General features: G+C 44.6%; 2 protein-coding genes across 3 annotated transcripts in view; both read right to left on the bottom strand.

Moving 5' to 3' along the window:
• skib (v-ski avian sarcoma viral oncogene homolog b) overlaps nt 1–11,588 on the bottom strand; it is a 31,537-nt gene extending 19,949 nt beyond the window's left edge. Inside the window, exon 1 of the mRNA XM_061290746.1 lies at nt 10,245–11,588. Coding sequence (XP_061146730.1) covers nt 10,245–11,186 — 942 coding nt within the window. The 5' untranslated portion in view covers nt 11,187–11,588. The remainder of the gene's footprint in view (nt 1–10,244) is intronic.
• A 1,684-nt stretch (nt 11,589–13,272) lies between these two features.
• Nucleotides 13,273–16,185, bottom strand: tmem51b (transmembrane protein 51b). 2 transcript variants are annotated; one of them, XM_061291996.1, is made up of 4 exons: nt 15,944–16,185; nt 15,668–15,778; nt 14,516–14,948; nt 13,273–14,410 (listed from the first exon to the last, which is right to left on the bottom strand). In XM_061291996.1, the coding sequence occupies exons 3-4, from the start codon at nt 14,932–14,934 to the stop codon at nt 13,978–13,980; spliced, it is 852 nt and encodes a 283-aa protein (XP_061147980.1). In that variant the 5' UTR covers nt 14,935–14,948; nt 15,668–15,778; nt 15,944–16,185; the 3' UTR covers nt 13,273–13,977. The 2 variants fall into 2 exon arrangements, with proteins under 2 accessions (XP_061147980.1, XP_061147979.1); XM_061291995.1 differs by lacking the exon at nt 15,668–15,778 and having other exon boundaries at nt 15,944–16,184.
• Nucleotides 16,186–16,605: the final 420 nt, after the last annotated feature.

The following is a 16,605-nucleotide window of genomic DNA, read 5'->3' on the forward strand; positions in this document are numbered from 1 at the left end:
AATGAAGAAGCCGATGCTAATAATGTAGTCAAGAAATCAGCCAGAATGAGTTCTGATGTGTGACGCAAAGTACTGGAAATCTTTGACAACGCCGACTCAGCCAAATGTGACGTTCAGTATGAAAATGGACATAAATCGTCAAGATATCTGGCAAGACTTGATCTTAACGCAAGCTTTTTTTCTTTGGGCTTTTTTTTGTGAGGGGGAACGAAAAAGAATGAAAACCACCATCCATTCAATTTTTAGGGCTTGTCCTCATTAGGAGTGTGAGCTGGAGTCCGAAAATGGAAATCCGGGTCCAGAAAGTCAAAACCTTTAGCCACATTTGCGCCACAGGTAAACAATCTCATTGATTAGAATCATCTTTGGCAAAAGTCAAGTTGTGCCAGACTTTAAACGTTATGGTCAATTTCACAACTATGGATAATTTCAGCATACCTGTGGAAGGAAGCCATGCACGGCCAAAGATTCAAACCCCAAATAAGCAAACTGTGAGGCACACCTCTTATCCACTAGTCCACCGTGCCTCCTTGGTCACCAATGTGCTTTTACAATAACATAGCGACAACAGAAGACAATAATGGCGCCAAGTTGGTGATGTGAGAGGAACCGTGGCGCAGACTAGTGGAAATGTACACGATTTATTGCGGAAGGAGAATCCTAATTAAAACTACCGACACACCCTTTCTCCCAAGAGTCCTCGCGGAAGCCAAAACGCCGCAGCCCGGCCAACTCTCCGACGGCCTAGTCGAAGGCGGCGGACAAAACGTATGCGGGGCGTCGGTTCCGCGTCTTGCCTTTTGACGTGACAGCGCCCGTATGGCTTTTTTGGCAGCCTGTAAGAAGCCGTGTGTCAGAGCTGCTTCATGCCAGCCCCACCCCATTAAGAGCCAAGCCTGCGCACCATGTGTTTCCATTTTACTGATAGGGTGGAAATGACCTCAACGCTGTAAAAGATGACAGGGGTGCTTGTGCTGTTCACCAGATGTGTTTGCAGAGGGGGCTGAAAACCATTCGCCTGAAGAATTTCTCCAGCGGTGACTGAGGGTTCAAGTTGAGCTCCAGAAGGTTGTTGGAATATCTCAGCAGCACCTCATGGAGGGTCAGGGGGGAGCTAGGAGGGGGAGTCCCCACACCTGCTGTGGCCACAAAAGGAACTTCCACCCACTGATCCCGATTTTCGGTTACGGCAACAAAAGGCGGAGAAATTAGGGAGCGGTGTTGACGATGGGGCGGCTAATCTTTTTGGAGCCACTCATTATGTCGCAGCGGCGCGTACAGTGCGGCAGCTGGAAGGGAGATGGAGAGCGCGGGGGGACGGGCGGGGGTATCTTTGTGAGGATGATGCAGCCAACAATGCCCTTTTGTCACCTCTGGAATCATTCATACATTCTATATAGGACACATGATCCAAACACTGACATTTTTTTTTTTTTGCATTTGATTGGAACGCCACGCTCACCAGGCAGTGACAATATTTTATGCAACAGACATTTCAAAAAGGCCCATGATGATGAGAGTGAGGAACTGTGACAACATGGCTCCGTCATAATTGTGCCTTCACTTTCCATTATGCAAAGCTGGATCACTCCAATTTAGCTGACTGTGGATTATTGCAAGTGCAATACTTCTGCTTACTTCAATTACGCAAGGTGGGTATCATTACGAAGTGACATACTCATCCTATAACTACCAAGCTGCTGCCATTTTCCTATCTACTTTTTACAGCAAAACTCCACGACACAATCGGTAGTTATTTTCGAGTTGCTGTACTTTGTATTTATTACCGTTGTGGAAATTGCCACATGTCACAAGTAGCCGCAAAGTCCATTTAGCGCTAGTCAGGCTGGAAAAAAGCCAGGTAACCCCATGATGCTGCGATAAAGAGCATGGCAGATCCCCGGAGAGACAGTTTTAGACCCAAAGCGTCACTCCAGCAGAGCGTGCTGAATGCATTTGATACGGGCAACCCGCTGACAATGCCGCATGGCTCCATCTCGCAGAAAGCGCCACAGCTGAAAATGTGGAGGTTCGTGCTCTGTGATTGGACGGCGACCAGTTCAGGGTGTAGTCTGCCTTTGGCTGGGATAGGCTCCAGCACCCACCGTGACCCGAACAGGATAAGCGCTGTTGAAAATAGATGGATGGATGATTCTTCACTGAACATAACATGCATGTTTTGGGAATGTGGGAGGAAGCCAGGGCCCCAGAGAAAACCCACGCAAACGCGGCCGAGAACATACAAAGTCCACACGAGAAGGCCGCAACCATGATTAGAGCCTCAGAATTGAGAGGCCGACATGTAAGCACTTATCTTCTGTGCCTACTTAAAATATAGTTGGGTTAATTTAGTAGATGACGGCGACTGTTTGAAAAGAAATTCTGTTTCAATTGGGAAAATGTATCATAATAATAAATATAGTATGATCAATGCCATTCAGAAGATTGCAAAGTAGCTAGTCGTGTAAATTTTGAACCATATTCCTCTTTTGTTGACAATAAAAAAAGTCTCAATATTTTAGCATCAATTAGCGAGGTTGCTAATGATCTGACTAACTCGCTACAATTTACATACAGCCTACTGCATTTCTGCTCTAATGTTGACATAATAGAGGGATGAATTGAGGAAACGTTATTTGATGTTAGAACATTACAACATGAAATTAACCACATATAAAGTGGCAGGATTAATAATTAAGTGTATGGTTCCTTGTAAATGTTTTCCAGCTTTCCACCCATTCATCCGTCCATCCTCTGTATGTAGGCCAGTGTGAGTAGTAGAAAGCAGTGTGAGGGGGAGTGCGGCGGCGGCGAGGCGCAATTGGAGGCGAGCCCATGCAGGTCTGCTATACGGGCGGGCGGTCGGTTGTGTGGATGTCCTCCAGGGTCGACCCCCGTGTCAAACGGAGGAGGTGAACGGTCTCGCTGACGGAAAGGCCAGCTTTACGCAGAGCTGTGCCGCAGGGAAAAGAGTGCGTGAGACGGCGTGGAGGAGCAGCAGAAGGAGGAGAGCTCTGAGGTCTCTCAACTGCGAGAGGTCCGTGCAGTGTGAGGTCGGTCTATCTGTGCATACGAACGTACAGTACGGTACAGTGTGGCACCGTGCGCTTCGCTGCGCTTTCCTCAGTGCCGGCAAGAGCCAGCAAGTTCTTATTTAGCACAGCTCTGCTTAGCAACCACAGCCGCCCTCCAATCACTACCAGCCGACTGCAAACCACCGTGACTTCAGTCCGACAACGCTCACCTGCCCACACGTACAAACCCACATAGACACGCACAGGCAGTTTGCGCATCAAACCATTTCTCCAGACACTGTGCTGCTTTAAACACAGCTTCTACCAAGATTTACACAATTTATTTTGCGTGATTGTGCTAATGCACTAGAAATGCACCGAAGTAGATAACCTCAATGTATTTCACATTGGGGGGGGGGGGGGGCATCCATAATAACTTTTATTTTATATGTGTGTTGATTTGGCATTGAGGCACTGCATTTCTGAATTTTGCATTAAATTGTCTGGTAGATTTAATGAGCACAATCTAAAAAAAATACAATTTGAGTTTTAAAAGTTATGATCATGAATTCTGTTCTGAAATGTAGTCAATGCATCCAAGTTAAAGTTGTGGCTTATTGTTGCTAGGCAGAATTTGTGTGCGTAATCATTTCTGTTCCAAAGCCCAATCGGTCAAATTTTGAATTTTTTTTTTGTGCCAATTTCTTGCTCATGAACATTTTCTGTACAGAAATGTAGACATACACATAACCACTCCCGTGTTCTCAATATTGAAGTCACGACTATTAAATTTAAAATACATATCACTTAAGCACAGAGAAACTACAAGACAGTGGAAGTCTGGTTTCATAGTGTTTCAATCGGTACCGCAGTAAAGCAAACTGATCCGGACCAACTGGTGGAAAAGTGGCTTTAGTTTTATTATTACGTTACTTGATGCACATCCCCTTAACTGGGGGGTCTTAATAGTCGCTGAAGGACGTGGTAATCCCCAAACTAATTATGCATATCTTAAATAACACGGGAGTTGTGCAATGCAAAGCCACAAAAGCCACAGACACAAAGCACACACACAGTGCTTGGCACCGGTTGTGAAGTGCAGCGCGACCCCGCTGGTGATGGGAGCCATCAAAACAGGAGGCACAAACAAGATTTGGACCAAAAGCTGTCTCAACACAGAGCAGTCTGTTTGCTTTTAGCCGCGTGAGCTAATCCTCCTCGCTAGCTCAGCTTTGGAGGTGGTCGGTGGGCGGATTGGAGGCAGAAGCGGCATGCCGATTTGTCATATGGCACCAGCAGGGCCCGCTTCTGCTCCGATGTGGTCCAACACCGGTGGAGCTTTAGGAGGGTGCAGCGTTTGAATGTAACGCATATGAACACAGCTACTCTTGTTGGGGTTTTTAACCTCCAGCATTATATTCAGGATATGGCTAATTTCTGGTTCATCCCTGCAGAGGGATACGCTCTAGACCACAACTTGGAGAAAATACACAATATAGAGAGACTATAAAAAAATATTCATTTTTTTAAAATAGATTTACCGATAATTGTCCGATGATTCAATTATCGGAATTCAATTAAATTATCAAAATTGGCATCAACCTCAATAACAAACTATATTGGTTGGCTCCTAACAGGGAATGGAGCAACACAGTTAGACAGACAGCACTTCTTTATCCTCTACAAAAATATTACATGCAGTTTCTATACATCTTTCTATACAATTTTTCGGTCTTCCAATTGAGTTTGGGCTAAAATGTAGTAAAGTATCTCAATAAAGTATCTCTGGAACATCTCTTTTGCACTGCACGTGCTGAGCTGCCGTGCTCCATCCGATGCACGCTCTAATTAGCGTGTTCCATAGGGGATCTTTATAGGCCCCCACAAGCTTGATGATGATGTGAAGCCCATCTCTTGTTACTGAGAGATGCCACAGGTCTGGATGTGTAACGCTTCAGCATTCCTGCATTCCAAGAGTTAGGCGGGCGGGATTATGGGAGTTCCAACTCCTAGCCGCCTCACCGCACCCCTCGACTGCACTGGCTTAGTGTCTCAACCAGCAGCAGATGCAGACCAAGATTTCCTGTCTCTGCAGCAGATGGGATTGATTCTTAATCACAAGGCTGGAAATCGGGCGGTGACCGGGAGAAATTGATGACGACTAACCCAATACAGGCATCTGTTCTGTGGCTGACGGAGCAGGCGACACTGATCAGCGCTAATCACTTGATTCCTTTACTACACACGCACAGCAAGTCACTTGGAAATGTTTTATGTTGTCTTACAAGAGACTTGGATGTTTTTTATGTCGTTTTACAAGAGATTTCAGATTTTTCTGATGTATTGCAATTTGTGCTGGTCCGAATAAGTATCCTTGCATATGGCTATGGTAGTCATCATCTGGTCATCAGACATGCAGACCCCATTCTTAGCTCCAATAACAACCAAGAGGAAGACGGCAGTGACGCTGGCCAAACCTGCACGCTCGGATTTCCCACCCGGGAAGAGGCTTGAGGTTACGAAGCCCTCCGTGCTGCACCCAAAAGAGACAAGACCCTTGTAACAAAAAGAGAAAAGGGGCTGCACTTCACAGCCTGTGAAAGGCCGGCCCTCAAACAAAGGAGGCGGCAGATCTTTAGCCCGCATCAGCCATGACAGAACCCCAGCTGACACTCTTTTAACATGGGGTCACCCCTGGGAGAATGGAGGCCACAACCCCTGGGAGCTCCTGACACGCCGTCCACGCAGCGGCCAAGCGCTGGCCCGCATGCACCGCGGCGACAAGGTGATGGTTTCCCTTGGGGGTGGGGGGTGTGCTCAAAGGACAAGAGGAAGAGTGGGCGAGAGGGAGGGGAGGGTCAGATGAAGACGAGAGAAAAGACCGAAGGCCACAATGGAAGCCAGAGTCTAAGAAACATACAAGAATAAGCCCACTCGGGGTATGGCGGGCAGGCGGGCCCGTCAAAGATGTCATGTTGCGGCTTCCTAGAGGTCAGCAGACAGATGGGAATGGAAATGAGCCGGCCCTGGGAGCTCATTTTAATCTGCCTGCCAACGGATGATCCTGTCATTATGTACTCTTGTTTATATGCTAGCGCGCTGGAGGGCCAAAACATAACAAACCCACTCTAGCAAAGACAAAAGGCACAACTGTAAGTTTATAATAGTTTGTTTCAAGTTGATTCTTGGGTTTCATTTTTATTCATTTCTTTATTTAGCACGCTGATGTTTACAGAGAGCATCGACATCGGCACTGGCATCAGTAATCGTTTTTTAACTATTTAATTTCAATTTTTTTTCTTAGTTTTCATTTTTAGGAATTTTATACATTTTCTTTAAAAAAATAAAAATAAAAAAATGCGTTTTTATGTGGTTATTGAAAAAAACTAACCCTTCAAGAAATAGTACATTAATTGCATTATCTTTTTTAATTATTTTGGGTTGGAAACACTTTATGTAATTCATCAACTGGTTCCACTGGATTGTATTTTGTTAGTTAAACCTCGGCAAACATGGAATTTGTAGAAGTAGTAGTAGATGCTATTTTTTCACAAATTTAATATTTTAATCGTGCCGGCTAAGTGGAAGCACAAGCCCTTGACGCTCACTTGATTGGTTCATGCCATGTTTGAGGTTAATTTCTCCCAGTGAGAGGAACAATGGGATGAAAAATGGCATAAATTGGCCTCAGTTGAATGACTTTAATAGTTGTGTCATTAAAAAAAAAAAAAAAAAAAAAGGGACTAACTTATGGCCTTCCGTGGAAACGTTAATGATTTTGGTCACAAAACTGCTCCAGGAAGCATCCAAATCCAATTTCCAGTTTTTAGAGCTTTTCATGCAAATGAGAATAAGTTAGCATTCAGAAGAATTACATACAGTGTTGACCCATTGGAGCGACCTTTTATTTTTTTCTTAAACTTGTGTCAAAGTTTGGCAATTAAAAATCATAAAGTCCTCTCGTCGGTTCACTGGATCTCTTTTGCATCCTTTATCACACAACCATCTGGCCAGTGGATGAGATCTGATTGGTCGGTTAAAGTGGGGGTGGGGTGGAGTGGTTGACTGTGTCGGTGTCTTTGGGAAAGGTCAAAAGGTCATGGCCCTTTGACAACACATCTCAAGGCCTGCCCGGCCTGCAGCCACCGCTCTCGCCGGAGCGTTCGGCAACGAACACAATGATGAACCCCTCCCTCCCCTTCAATCATAATTACACTCAGTTTAATTGGAGGACTTACTATGTGGAATCTACAGGAGCCCGTTTAAGCAGCAAACAAGTTGGGCCTGAATGAGTGGTGCCTAGTTGCCAATTCATTTTCATCCCTTCAACATGTAGAGATGACATAATGTTGACTTTCTTGTCCAATTTCTGTGGTAGAACATTTGGCAGCAAAAATTACCCGGTGCCTGAATTCGTCTGGTTCTTACCAAGTATCAAAAATCCATTGCGTTAAGATGAAACGACAACATAGCAAAGTGTTTTAATTATTTATTTATTTATTTCTCTTGTGCTTTCTGACTCATGGATTTATACAACAGTCCATTTAGGCCGCAAACTCAAGTTGGTCAGGCATTAATGTAATTGTACTATTTACGTGCAAGCTTGTTATATGTAGCTCAGAATGGTCCAATCAAACTGCACTCTATTGTGGGTTGCTCCGATTTCTAAAGTAAGCTATTTAGACAACAAACTCTTTGGGCTATAATTATTGCCACACACTGCCATTTGCTGCCAAGTCATAAAATCCATCTTGTTTGTAATACTTCATGGAAGAGTAATAGTAAATTTTTACAACTTGCCATTTAGGCAGAAAAAACATCATCAGGCCTTAATTTTTAAATTAATTAGGTCTCCCACTGCTACTTCCTGTCAAGTAGTAAAAGTATGAATGAATGAATGAATGAATGAATGAATGAATGAATGAATGAATGAATGTATGAATGAATGAAGGCACTTCCCCGAATCCCCAATCTTAAGTGCAGACAGGCGAGTTGTGCCTCTTATAAATAAAGCCGCATGACGTGCGAGGGTGTCTGAGGCCGGCCGATAACGTGGACTCTTTTTGTGTTTGGCCGGCTTAAGCTTGGTGTGCGAGCCGCCGTCTGGCCTTTGAGCAGCTTGGCCTGTCAGGTTGATGTATGGCAGCAGTGCTGGTGTGCGGCTCCCCGAGGAGCGTGGCCTGTCTGCTAAGTGGGACACAACTGACAGTAAACCGCGGCCAAAATGCACTGCCCTAACACCCCCTCCCCCCTCCCCTATCCATCTCTCCATCATGTGTAAAACACACACACTGTCAAAGGTTGCCTGCAAAGCATTCAGTTTTTTTAGATGACAAACAATACAGGTGATACATCAGCATCTGGTTGGGGACACTTTTTGTTGTCAAATACAAGACGAATTCATTCGCAAAGCACAAATCATCTTTAGCCATTGAAATAAATGGGAGTGCCATTAATCCGTTCTACCCCCCCAAAAACTACAGTTGAGAATGTCATAAATATATGATTGCTTTGTACTGAATTAACACATTTTGAATTTGGTGCTCAATAGCGAGCAGCAGCTAACTCATTGACTCAAATCAAGCCTGACTCGTTTTCATGCAAATTCAAACAGGGGGTAAACAAACCTCACCGTCCTACCGTGAAGCACAAGGAACGTAAAGTTAAACCGCGATAAGTTTTTTTTACTTTCTGGAGATCTGGCGCCCAACTAGTTGCTTGCCAGACGTTTTGCCTTGCAGTGCCCATGGAAAATTACACGTGCTTTAAAACCTCCCTGAGTAGCTCGGTTGGGAGAATACAAGCATCTTAATCTCAAGGTTGTGGGGTCATGCCCTGCTTGAGGCGAGACTTGTCATGCAACATCTAAGATCACCCATGTTCCATTGTTTCTTCTCTGTTTAGCAACTTTGCTCACTTTTCATGACTTAGATTGCCCTCTGATGACACATCTCCAGGCTGGCACTCAGAGTATGGCAATGCCCACAGAGCTGTCCACTCATTTGTGAGTGTCCCACACAGCAGCTGCTGTGTGACCGAGCCATGCAGCCGGTCAGCCAGCACCACCCCCTCAACCCCCCCCCATCTTCTATGCTCTTTTGTCCAGAATGACCCACGCAGGACGCCATCACAGTGACACCCACACCCACCCACGTGCAGCTTATCCCACCATGGCACACACACACATATATCCATATCCCAAACCTCATTAAACTCTTAACCCCATCACCACCTTAAAATAGCCTTCATCTACCCCCTCCTCCTCATCCTACCTAAAAAAAAAAATCAGATCTCCATTTATCTTAATGTAGAGGAGGCGTTTGGTACATTTGGTACATTTCTAAACCCAAACGTGCACAATTGTGGGAAACTATAGCGTGACCTCCAGGTGTGTACGAATTAAAATGTCTCTTATATTTTGAGTCTTTTGTTAATAGGATCAGTCACGATTTCAAAATAAACTATAAAATGCAATTTCTGGAGGAATTGAGCGTCAAAATGGAATAATGGAAAGTTATGGACGGACATTGACATAGACATAGAATGATGTGGAATAATGAAAAGTTCGTAAAAGAAAGAACATACGTACTTGTCACATTCACACAATAAAATACCTGCATGAGAGCAGGGATGTCCCGCCAGCACCTATAATTCTAAAAATAAAACCTCAGAGGAACTGTTATAAAAAGCCCACCTTCCTTCCATCCATCCATTTTCTATAGCGCTTGCCCTGATTAGAGTTGCAATTGTGAACTGGAGGCACCCAAGTTGACTTTGCGGTAAGAGAAGTGAGATACGACTGAATCATAAGCAATCAATCACCCAGAATTGGTTGCAAAGCAAATACAGGGCTATATCGAAAATAATCTGGGGTCTTTAAATTTTGCATGTTAGTTGTACCGTACGTGTCTTTTGGAATGCAAGAAGACCACGCACGCACTACGGGAACATGTAAACTGGCTGTCAACCACTCACAGGACTCAGTGATTGCACCACTACTATAAATGACCTCAGAATAAAAATCTGTGGATTTTGATTGAATCATTAATAGCATTTTAAGCGAAGTTGTCAGTGGCTTACAATGAATGATATTAGATGTAGACTTTTTAAAAGTTTGAAAACCACAACAGTATCGATGACATGTTACCAAGCAATGCAGGAGTCATATGATGTGCACAAGTTGACAAGTTCACCAGCCATTCCTCAAAAGCAAATCAATCATCCACTTACTCTGCACGACTTCCTGGCCAACTTGCCGCTCACGTCATATTTCCCCTTCAAGTCTCTGAGCAGACGCTCCAGGCTTGCCTTCTCCTCTTTGCCGCTGTAGTCCGGGTCCAGGAGCACGTAGGCCCTCCAGTTGGCCGAGTCGAAGCCCCAGTGCACGGTCCGGTTCTCCAGTCGCTTGTGGCTGTGCACCACGAACTTTCGCGGCGGAAACATCAGCCTGCAATCCAGGCACTGCACGCAGGCGGCTCCGGGGCCAGAGTAGAGCTCCGGCACAAACAAGCCCTTGCACCGGCCAAAGCACTCATGGTAAACCCGAAAGCTGCCCTCGGTGCACTCCAGCTCCAAGTGGACGCCGTTGCCGCCCCCGACGCCGTTGACACCTCCGCCACCGCCTCGCTCCTTGCCTCCTTCCCCGCGGCGCGGCGGGTACGAGCCTCCGTAGATGAGCGCGTTGCACAAGCGCTCGGCGTCCGTCTGCGTGATGAGGCCGCAGGAGGGCGCCGAGAAGGGCAGGATGCCCACCACCTTGAGGATCTCCAGCTGGTCGGCCGTGCAACGCGAGCAATAAATGTGCAAATCGTCGCACACCGAGTTGATCTGCTGCAGGGAAAAGTCCCGCAGCACGCTGTTGAGAATCTGCGGCAGGCACAGGCGCTTCTCGCCGCCCACCACGAAGCAAGAGATGGGTTCGCGCTCCAGGAGCGTCTCGCACCGCTCCGTGGAGCGGTCCGACGGGATGAAGAGCGGTCCGGACATTACCGGTGGAGTGTGGGCCGGCAGGCTGAGCATCATCTCGGCTTTAGCGTCCTTGAACAGGGACTCCTGGTGGGGCCAGCGGGCGGAGAACGCCGCTGGTCCGCTGAGGGAGCGCATGGAGCTCAGATGGAACTGCTTCAGAGTTTGCTGAAGTCCAGGGTGAGGCTGGAAGCTGTTCACCTCCATCTTTTATTTAGACGAATAACAAGAAGAAAAAACTCGGGGAAACAATCGCTTTACTTATTTCGAGGCGTCTCGTTCACTCTGCGTCTGAGCTGAGCATTTCCACGCCGCCAGTCAGACAGCTTCCCCCGGACAAGGAGCAGCTTCCCTTCCCGGTGCGGCCCATTCAGGAAAAAAAGATCCACACAAGCGTGTCCTCTCTCTCTCTCTCACCCTCTAATAAAAAACCTCCACAGGCGGAAAAATCCGCAAAAGAAAACGCAGCATACAATCACGAGTGTTGTTGTTCCTTACGCGCTCCACAGCAGTTTTACGCACTTCTATCTGCGCTTCAAATGTCTCTCGCTCTCTCTCCTCCCTCTCTCGCGTCTACCTCTCTCTCTCTCTCCTCCCTCCCTCCCTCCCTCTCTCACTCTGTTTGTTTGTGTCTGCTTCAGTCATTGAATCCCAGCCAGGAATGTGACTGACTCCCCGGGCTTTGGCTCTTCCCGCAGACAGCTGCGCCTCCCACTGCTACATGGCAGCTGCACAAAAAAAAAAAAAAAAAAGGAAAGGAAAGGAAAGAAGAAAAAAAGAATCCTTCCGAAGTGAGGCGCGGGGTGGAGCGTAGAGGGGAAATATGTTGCATAAGGGCGGAAAAAGAAAAGATTCAAAATGTTTATAGCACAGATTCGCGCCACTAATATCTAAATGTAAAAAAAAAAATCCCGTTAAAAGAAATTGCAACTTGTTTTATTTCCTTTCATTTTAAAATATTTTGTATACTTTGGAAGAAAATATTGAAAAAGGACGACCGTTATCTTTGGTGATGTTCATACTGCCTTCAATTTGGCAAATTGTTTAAAGATACTTTCTTTTAGTAAGACAGAGTGAGTTTTATTTACCTACAAAACTATCGTACTAAAATAAAGCATCTTTAAACAGATTACCAGTTATGTTATTTGTTTATCTTGAAAAGATACAACCCTATTCTCGTACTAAAACGATTCTTTAAATAAATGCACATAATTGAAATTATTGTATTATTTATTCTTGCGCCTGGACGTTTACTTCATGTAACCACTGGAGGGCGCTATAAATCAACAAATGCTCTTGAGCCATAATGCACGTCCACTACAGTGCAAGTAGGTTTTGAGGAATAGTGCGATGCAACTACAGTACAGATACCAGAGATGGGACCAAGTCACACATGTGCAAGTCTCAAGTGAGTCTCAAGTCTTAACCTTCAAGTCTCAAGTCCCAAGTCATTTTTTTCTTGGGCAAGTCAAGTCAAGTCAGGTCAAATCCTTAAATAGGTCAAGTCAAGTCTTTAAATAGGTAAAGTCAAGTCACCTTATTATTGCAATTTTACCCACAGAATCTGATTTTAGTAACGTGAAAAGACAAGATATAAGTAACTTTAAGTAACCATCATTGTCCAATGTGTCTAACTTGTTTAAAAAATATGACAACAATTTGGATTTCCACTGTTATTACTGATATTCAGTAAAATAAACCATGGAATCAAACCAAAAAGAAATGACCTCATACAATGATTGACAGCTCAATCTAAACAAATGAACGTCTGCCGACAGTGTCTGACACATTTGAGTTGCAAATATGAAAAAATAATCTGAAAAAAATCTGAAAGAAGAAACACATTAGAGAGCATTAGAAACATTTTATGTTTCATCTGTAACATCTGGAAACACCAGAGCTCTATAAACTTCAAACAGACAAAGTCGTCTGGCTGTCAGAAATGTTTCTGTTCCATATCTTGCACTGTGCTGTCCGTCCTTTGCCATCATAAAGGTAATTACGATAGCCGAAGGTACCGCTCCCGCTGACATGTTTGTGCATGTCTGCATTCTCAGCCTGCGCTCCTACCGTGTTATCGTTATTACTTTTTAAAATGTATTATTAATTTTATATTCAAACTGAAAACATAAACTAAATAACACGGAAGTCATTCAAGTCATCGTGTCTCAAGTCAAGTCCCGAGTCTTTAACTTCCAAGTCGAGTCTCAAGTTTTTTTATTTTTGTCAAGTCAAGTCACAAGTCATCAAAACAGCGACTCGAGTCCAAGTCACAGTGACTCGAGTCCCCATCTCAGACAGATTCTGTATATTTTATTATGAGACCAATAAGAGTGTTATATTCTGAACATAAAAACACTTGTCGCCTCTCTAACTTGTTTTTTCAACCTGGATTGCAACTAATTAGACAGCAAGCCAGAGAATTAAGAATAAATATAGGTCAACCTAACAGAAGCGACGATTCCAGTGTAGTAAAAAAAAAAAAGAAAAGACGAGTCAACAATAACGTTGAATTGAAATAGATGCTTAAAATAGATTAAAAGCACAATGCAACCAAAAGATTTACTTTAATATTACAAAAATGCTATATAGACTGCAAAACTTACCTTATTACAGCACCCACATCCACTATTTGATGTTCCAGTGTTGTGAAACACCCTTAAGACAATATTTCACTTGAAAATGTTCAACTTGAGCCACTTTAAGACGAGTTTAAAAGCACATTCACAAAAAACTCCTCAATCTCAGTCCATCTTCTTCGTTGAGACCACAATCTGAAAAGCATATTCATGTGATGCCCGTCAACTTGAACCCCCCTTTGCCCTTGAAACTTCACACTTAGGCCCTCAAAGTAAATAATACACATTGGACTTAAATTAAAGCAGTATTGGTGTCATTTGAACAGGCCCAGAGATGGGTCGCAACAGAACACAGTTCCTCATCGGGGAAGATGGTCTTTTGATTGTCTCAGGAGTGTCATCAATCCGGATGGCGGCATTCAACCCAATTCTGGCGGTTTATTATCATACTGCGGTGGCGGCGTGATGGGCTCGATGGTCACCGGGTTGTGCGTGGGAGTGCGGATTTGGATTCGGAAGTCCTTCAGGTGGAGTTTATCCGACTTGATCCGCCTCACCCGTAGGGGGCGCAACAGGCGACTGGCCCGGCTGGTGCTGCGCGTCGGGAGGCTGGGCTGCCTGTCGGCCTGTGGCTCGGCGGCCTCCGCCGGCTGCGGGGGTGTCACGGGGTCATTGAGAGGGGAGTCCTCGGTGGTCTCGTCCCTGCCCTCGTTCTCCACAGCTGCGATAATGTCCTCGTAGGATGGCAGGTGGGTGTTGCTCTGGCGGAGGTTGCTCTGACGCACCGGGTAGTCGCTGCTGCCGACTACCTCCTCGTAGGTCGGCACGTTGAATGCGGATGGATCTGGCACTCTGAGGATCAATAACAAAATATTATCGCAAACCACTACTTTCCACGGAAAAAAAAGCTTTCTCTAATTTCCAAACACTTTGTTGAAGTTGGAGCACCATACTCACGCTTCGCCGTCGCCGTTCATATGGTCCATGAAGGCTGATGCTGCCGGCGCCTCCGTTTGCTCGCCGCTGTCATTCGCTCTACGCTTGCTCCGAACGCCGAGGCAAATGGACAGGAGCAGCAAGGCCAGGCCGACGCCCACCAGCACCATGGCGACCGAGGACGACTTGGAGAGCTCCCCTTCTTTGCCGTCTTCATCATTAGTCTCTACAGTGAAGTTGCTGGACGAGTTGGTAGAGCCACCCGACGCCCCGTCGTCCACGGGGATCACCGTCCACACGATCATGACCACCCCCAGCGCAATCAGACCCACTCCCAGTGCGCACAGAGCATAGTGAGCTCCCGAACCGGTGCTCTCGGAGCGGGAAGACCGGTTGGCGGGTTGCTCGCCGCGGTTGCAAAGACCCCGACTGGAACACATCCCTGCAGGATGCGCTGCAACACACACCAAGGTTACGACGACACAGGTTAGGTGCTTCAGACCAACTGAACTCAGGGAATACAACCATTTTGAGGTCAAGTGTTATGAGTATAATTTCATTAGCCTTCAGATGACAGACCATAATGTCGCCTCCTGCTGTCTATGGGAAATAGTGCAGCATTTTCTAATATTTCTGTAATAGTTACTTGTGTAAAATTACAAAAGTGTTTTTAGACATTTGTCTATGTTCTTTTAGTGTCTGTGTATTTTTAATATTTCTTCAACTTCTATGCTTTAATTTTTCTAATGAGTCAGGTTACCATATTTAATTTTTTGCCAATATTTCAGTATATATGCATCTATATTTGTTCCACTCTAAATTCTTGTACTTTGCTTTTGTACTGTGTTTTTGCATTTCTGTAATATTAACCCCTTAACATACATATTATTGTAAACATATTTTTATGTGATACATATTGGTAAAATATTTTTGGGGAATGCTTTTTTAATTTTGACTAACATTTTATTTTTGCTAGCAAAATAATATTTCTGGAAATATTTTTTGCATTGGCTTTCATAGAACTGTGCCACGGCCATGAGGAAAACCCTGAATGACTTCTTGTCAATATCGCAATAACGTGATCCTTTTTTTGCTCATTATAACCGTCATATAATCACAGCGTCTTCTCAACTGTCATTACATATTACAATAAAAGTAGTGTCAATCATTAACCTCTGCCACATAGTGGGCTGCAGTTCTTGCTACTGGTGCCGCAGGTTCCTGCCCAATAGTGAGCAAAGCTCAACTTGAGTGTCCTTCAGCCCAGCTTTCACGCACGGCACACTGAGAAGGTAGAACCTTCTTTTAATAGTTGAAACTTTTAAGCCCCTTTTGCTTTCTATATATAAAAAAATCATGGTGACACAAAATCAACGCGTGGGTGATTTCACGTTCCTTGGGCCTGAGTAAATTGAGCAAAGCCGAAGACTTCCTTAATGGGTGGCTTACCTGAGTCACAGGTGTGTTCGTCTAGCTCACGCACACATGGAAACGAACAAAAATGCAAGTTAAAAAAATAAAGACGGCTAGACTACAGATGAACTATTCAAAAGCCACGAAAGTGTGGTATTCCTGGACTTTTTATGAGTTGAGTAGAACTTTGGTCCAAACTACCACCGCTTTCGTTTGAGGGACACCTCCTTCCTTTTCCTGCCTGCCTGGCTGGCTGGTGGAGCGCGCCTCAGTAAGTGCAATGACCTGCTTGGTCCTAGCGCCGCCCAAACTTCAAAATGAATAAAAAAACAAAAAGAAAATAATGTACTAAAATATACACATTTCTTTTCCTGAAAACATTTAAACATGGTTTGGGCTACTATGGTATATAGCTCACGTCCAAGTTGAAAGGTGATAATATTATTAAGACTATTATGAAAATTAAGACTATTAATATTATTAAAACTATTCTGAAAACTTGATTTCCCCAAGACAAATTAAGTCAAATCCAGAATCAGCACAAAATAAATCTACAAAGGTTTACTTGCATCTTTGATTTAAAGCATTTAGGAAAAAAGCGTGAACCAGTTTAAATAAAATACAATCAAGATATGCACAAAAATAAATCAAAAACGTTTCCTCAGTTACTCAGGTGCTATTATTATTAGGTTTTATTA

The sequence above is a fragment of the Syngnathus typhle genome, linkage group LG11, assembly GCF_033458585.1.
Source record: "Syngnathus typhle isolate RoL2023-S1 ecotype Sweden linkage group LG11, RoL_Styp_1.0, whole genome shotgun sequence".
NCBI lineage: Eukaryota > Metazoa > Chordata > Actinopteri > Syngnathiformes > Syngnathidae > Syngnathus > Syngnathus typhle.

What these genes read in the sequence shown, in the direction of transcription:
- tmem51b (XM_061291996.1), bottom strand. Translation starts at nt 14,934, where the DNA reads ATGTGTTCCAGTCGGGGTCTTTGCAACCGCGGCGAGCAACCCGCCAAC. An exon ending in ATGAACGGCGACGGCGAAGC is followed by an intron (nt 14,411 to 14,515) that starts GTGAGTATGGTG and finishes ATTGATCCTCAG; the next exon opens with AGTGCCAGATCCATCCGCAT.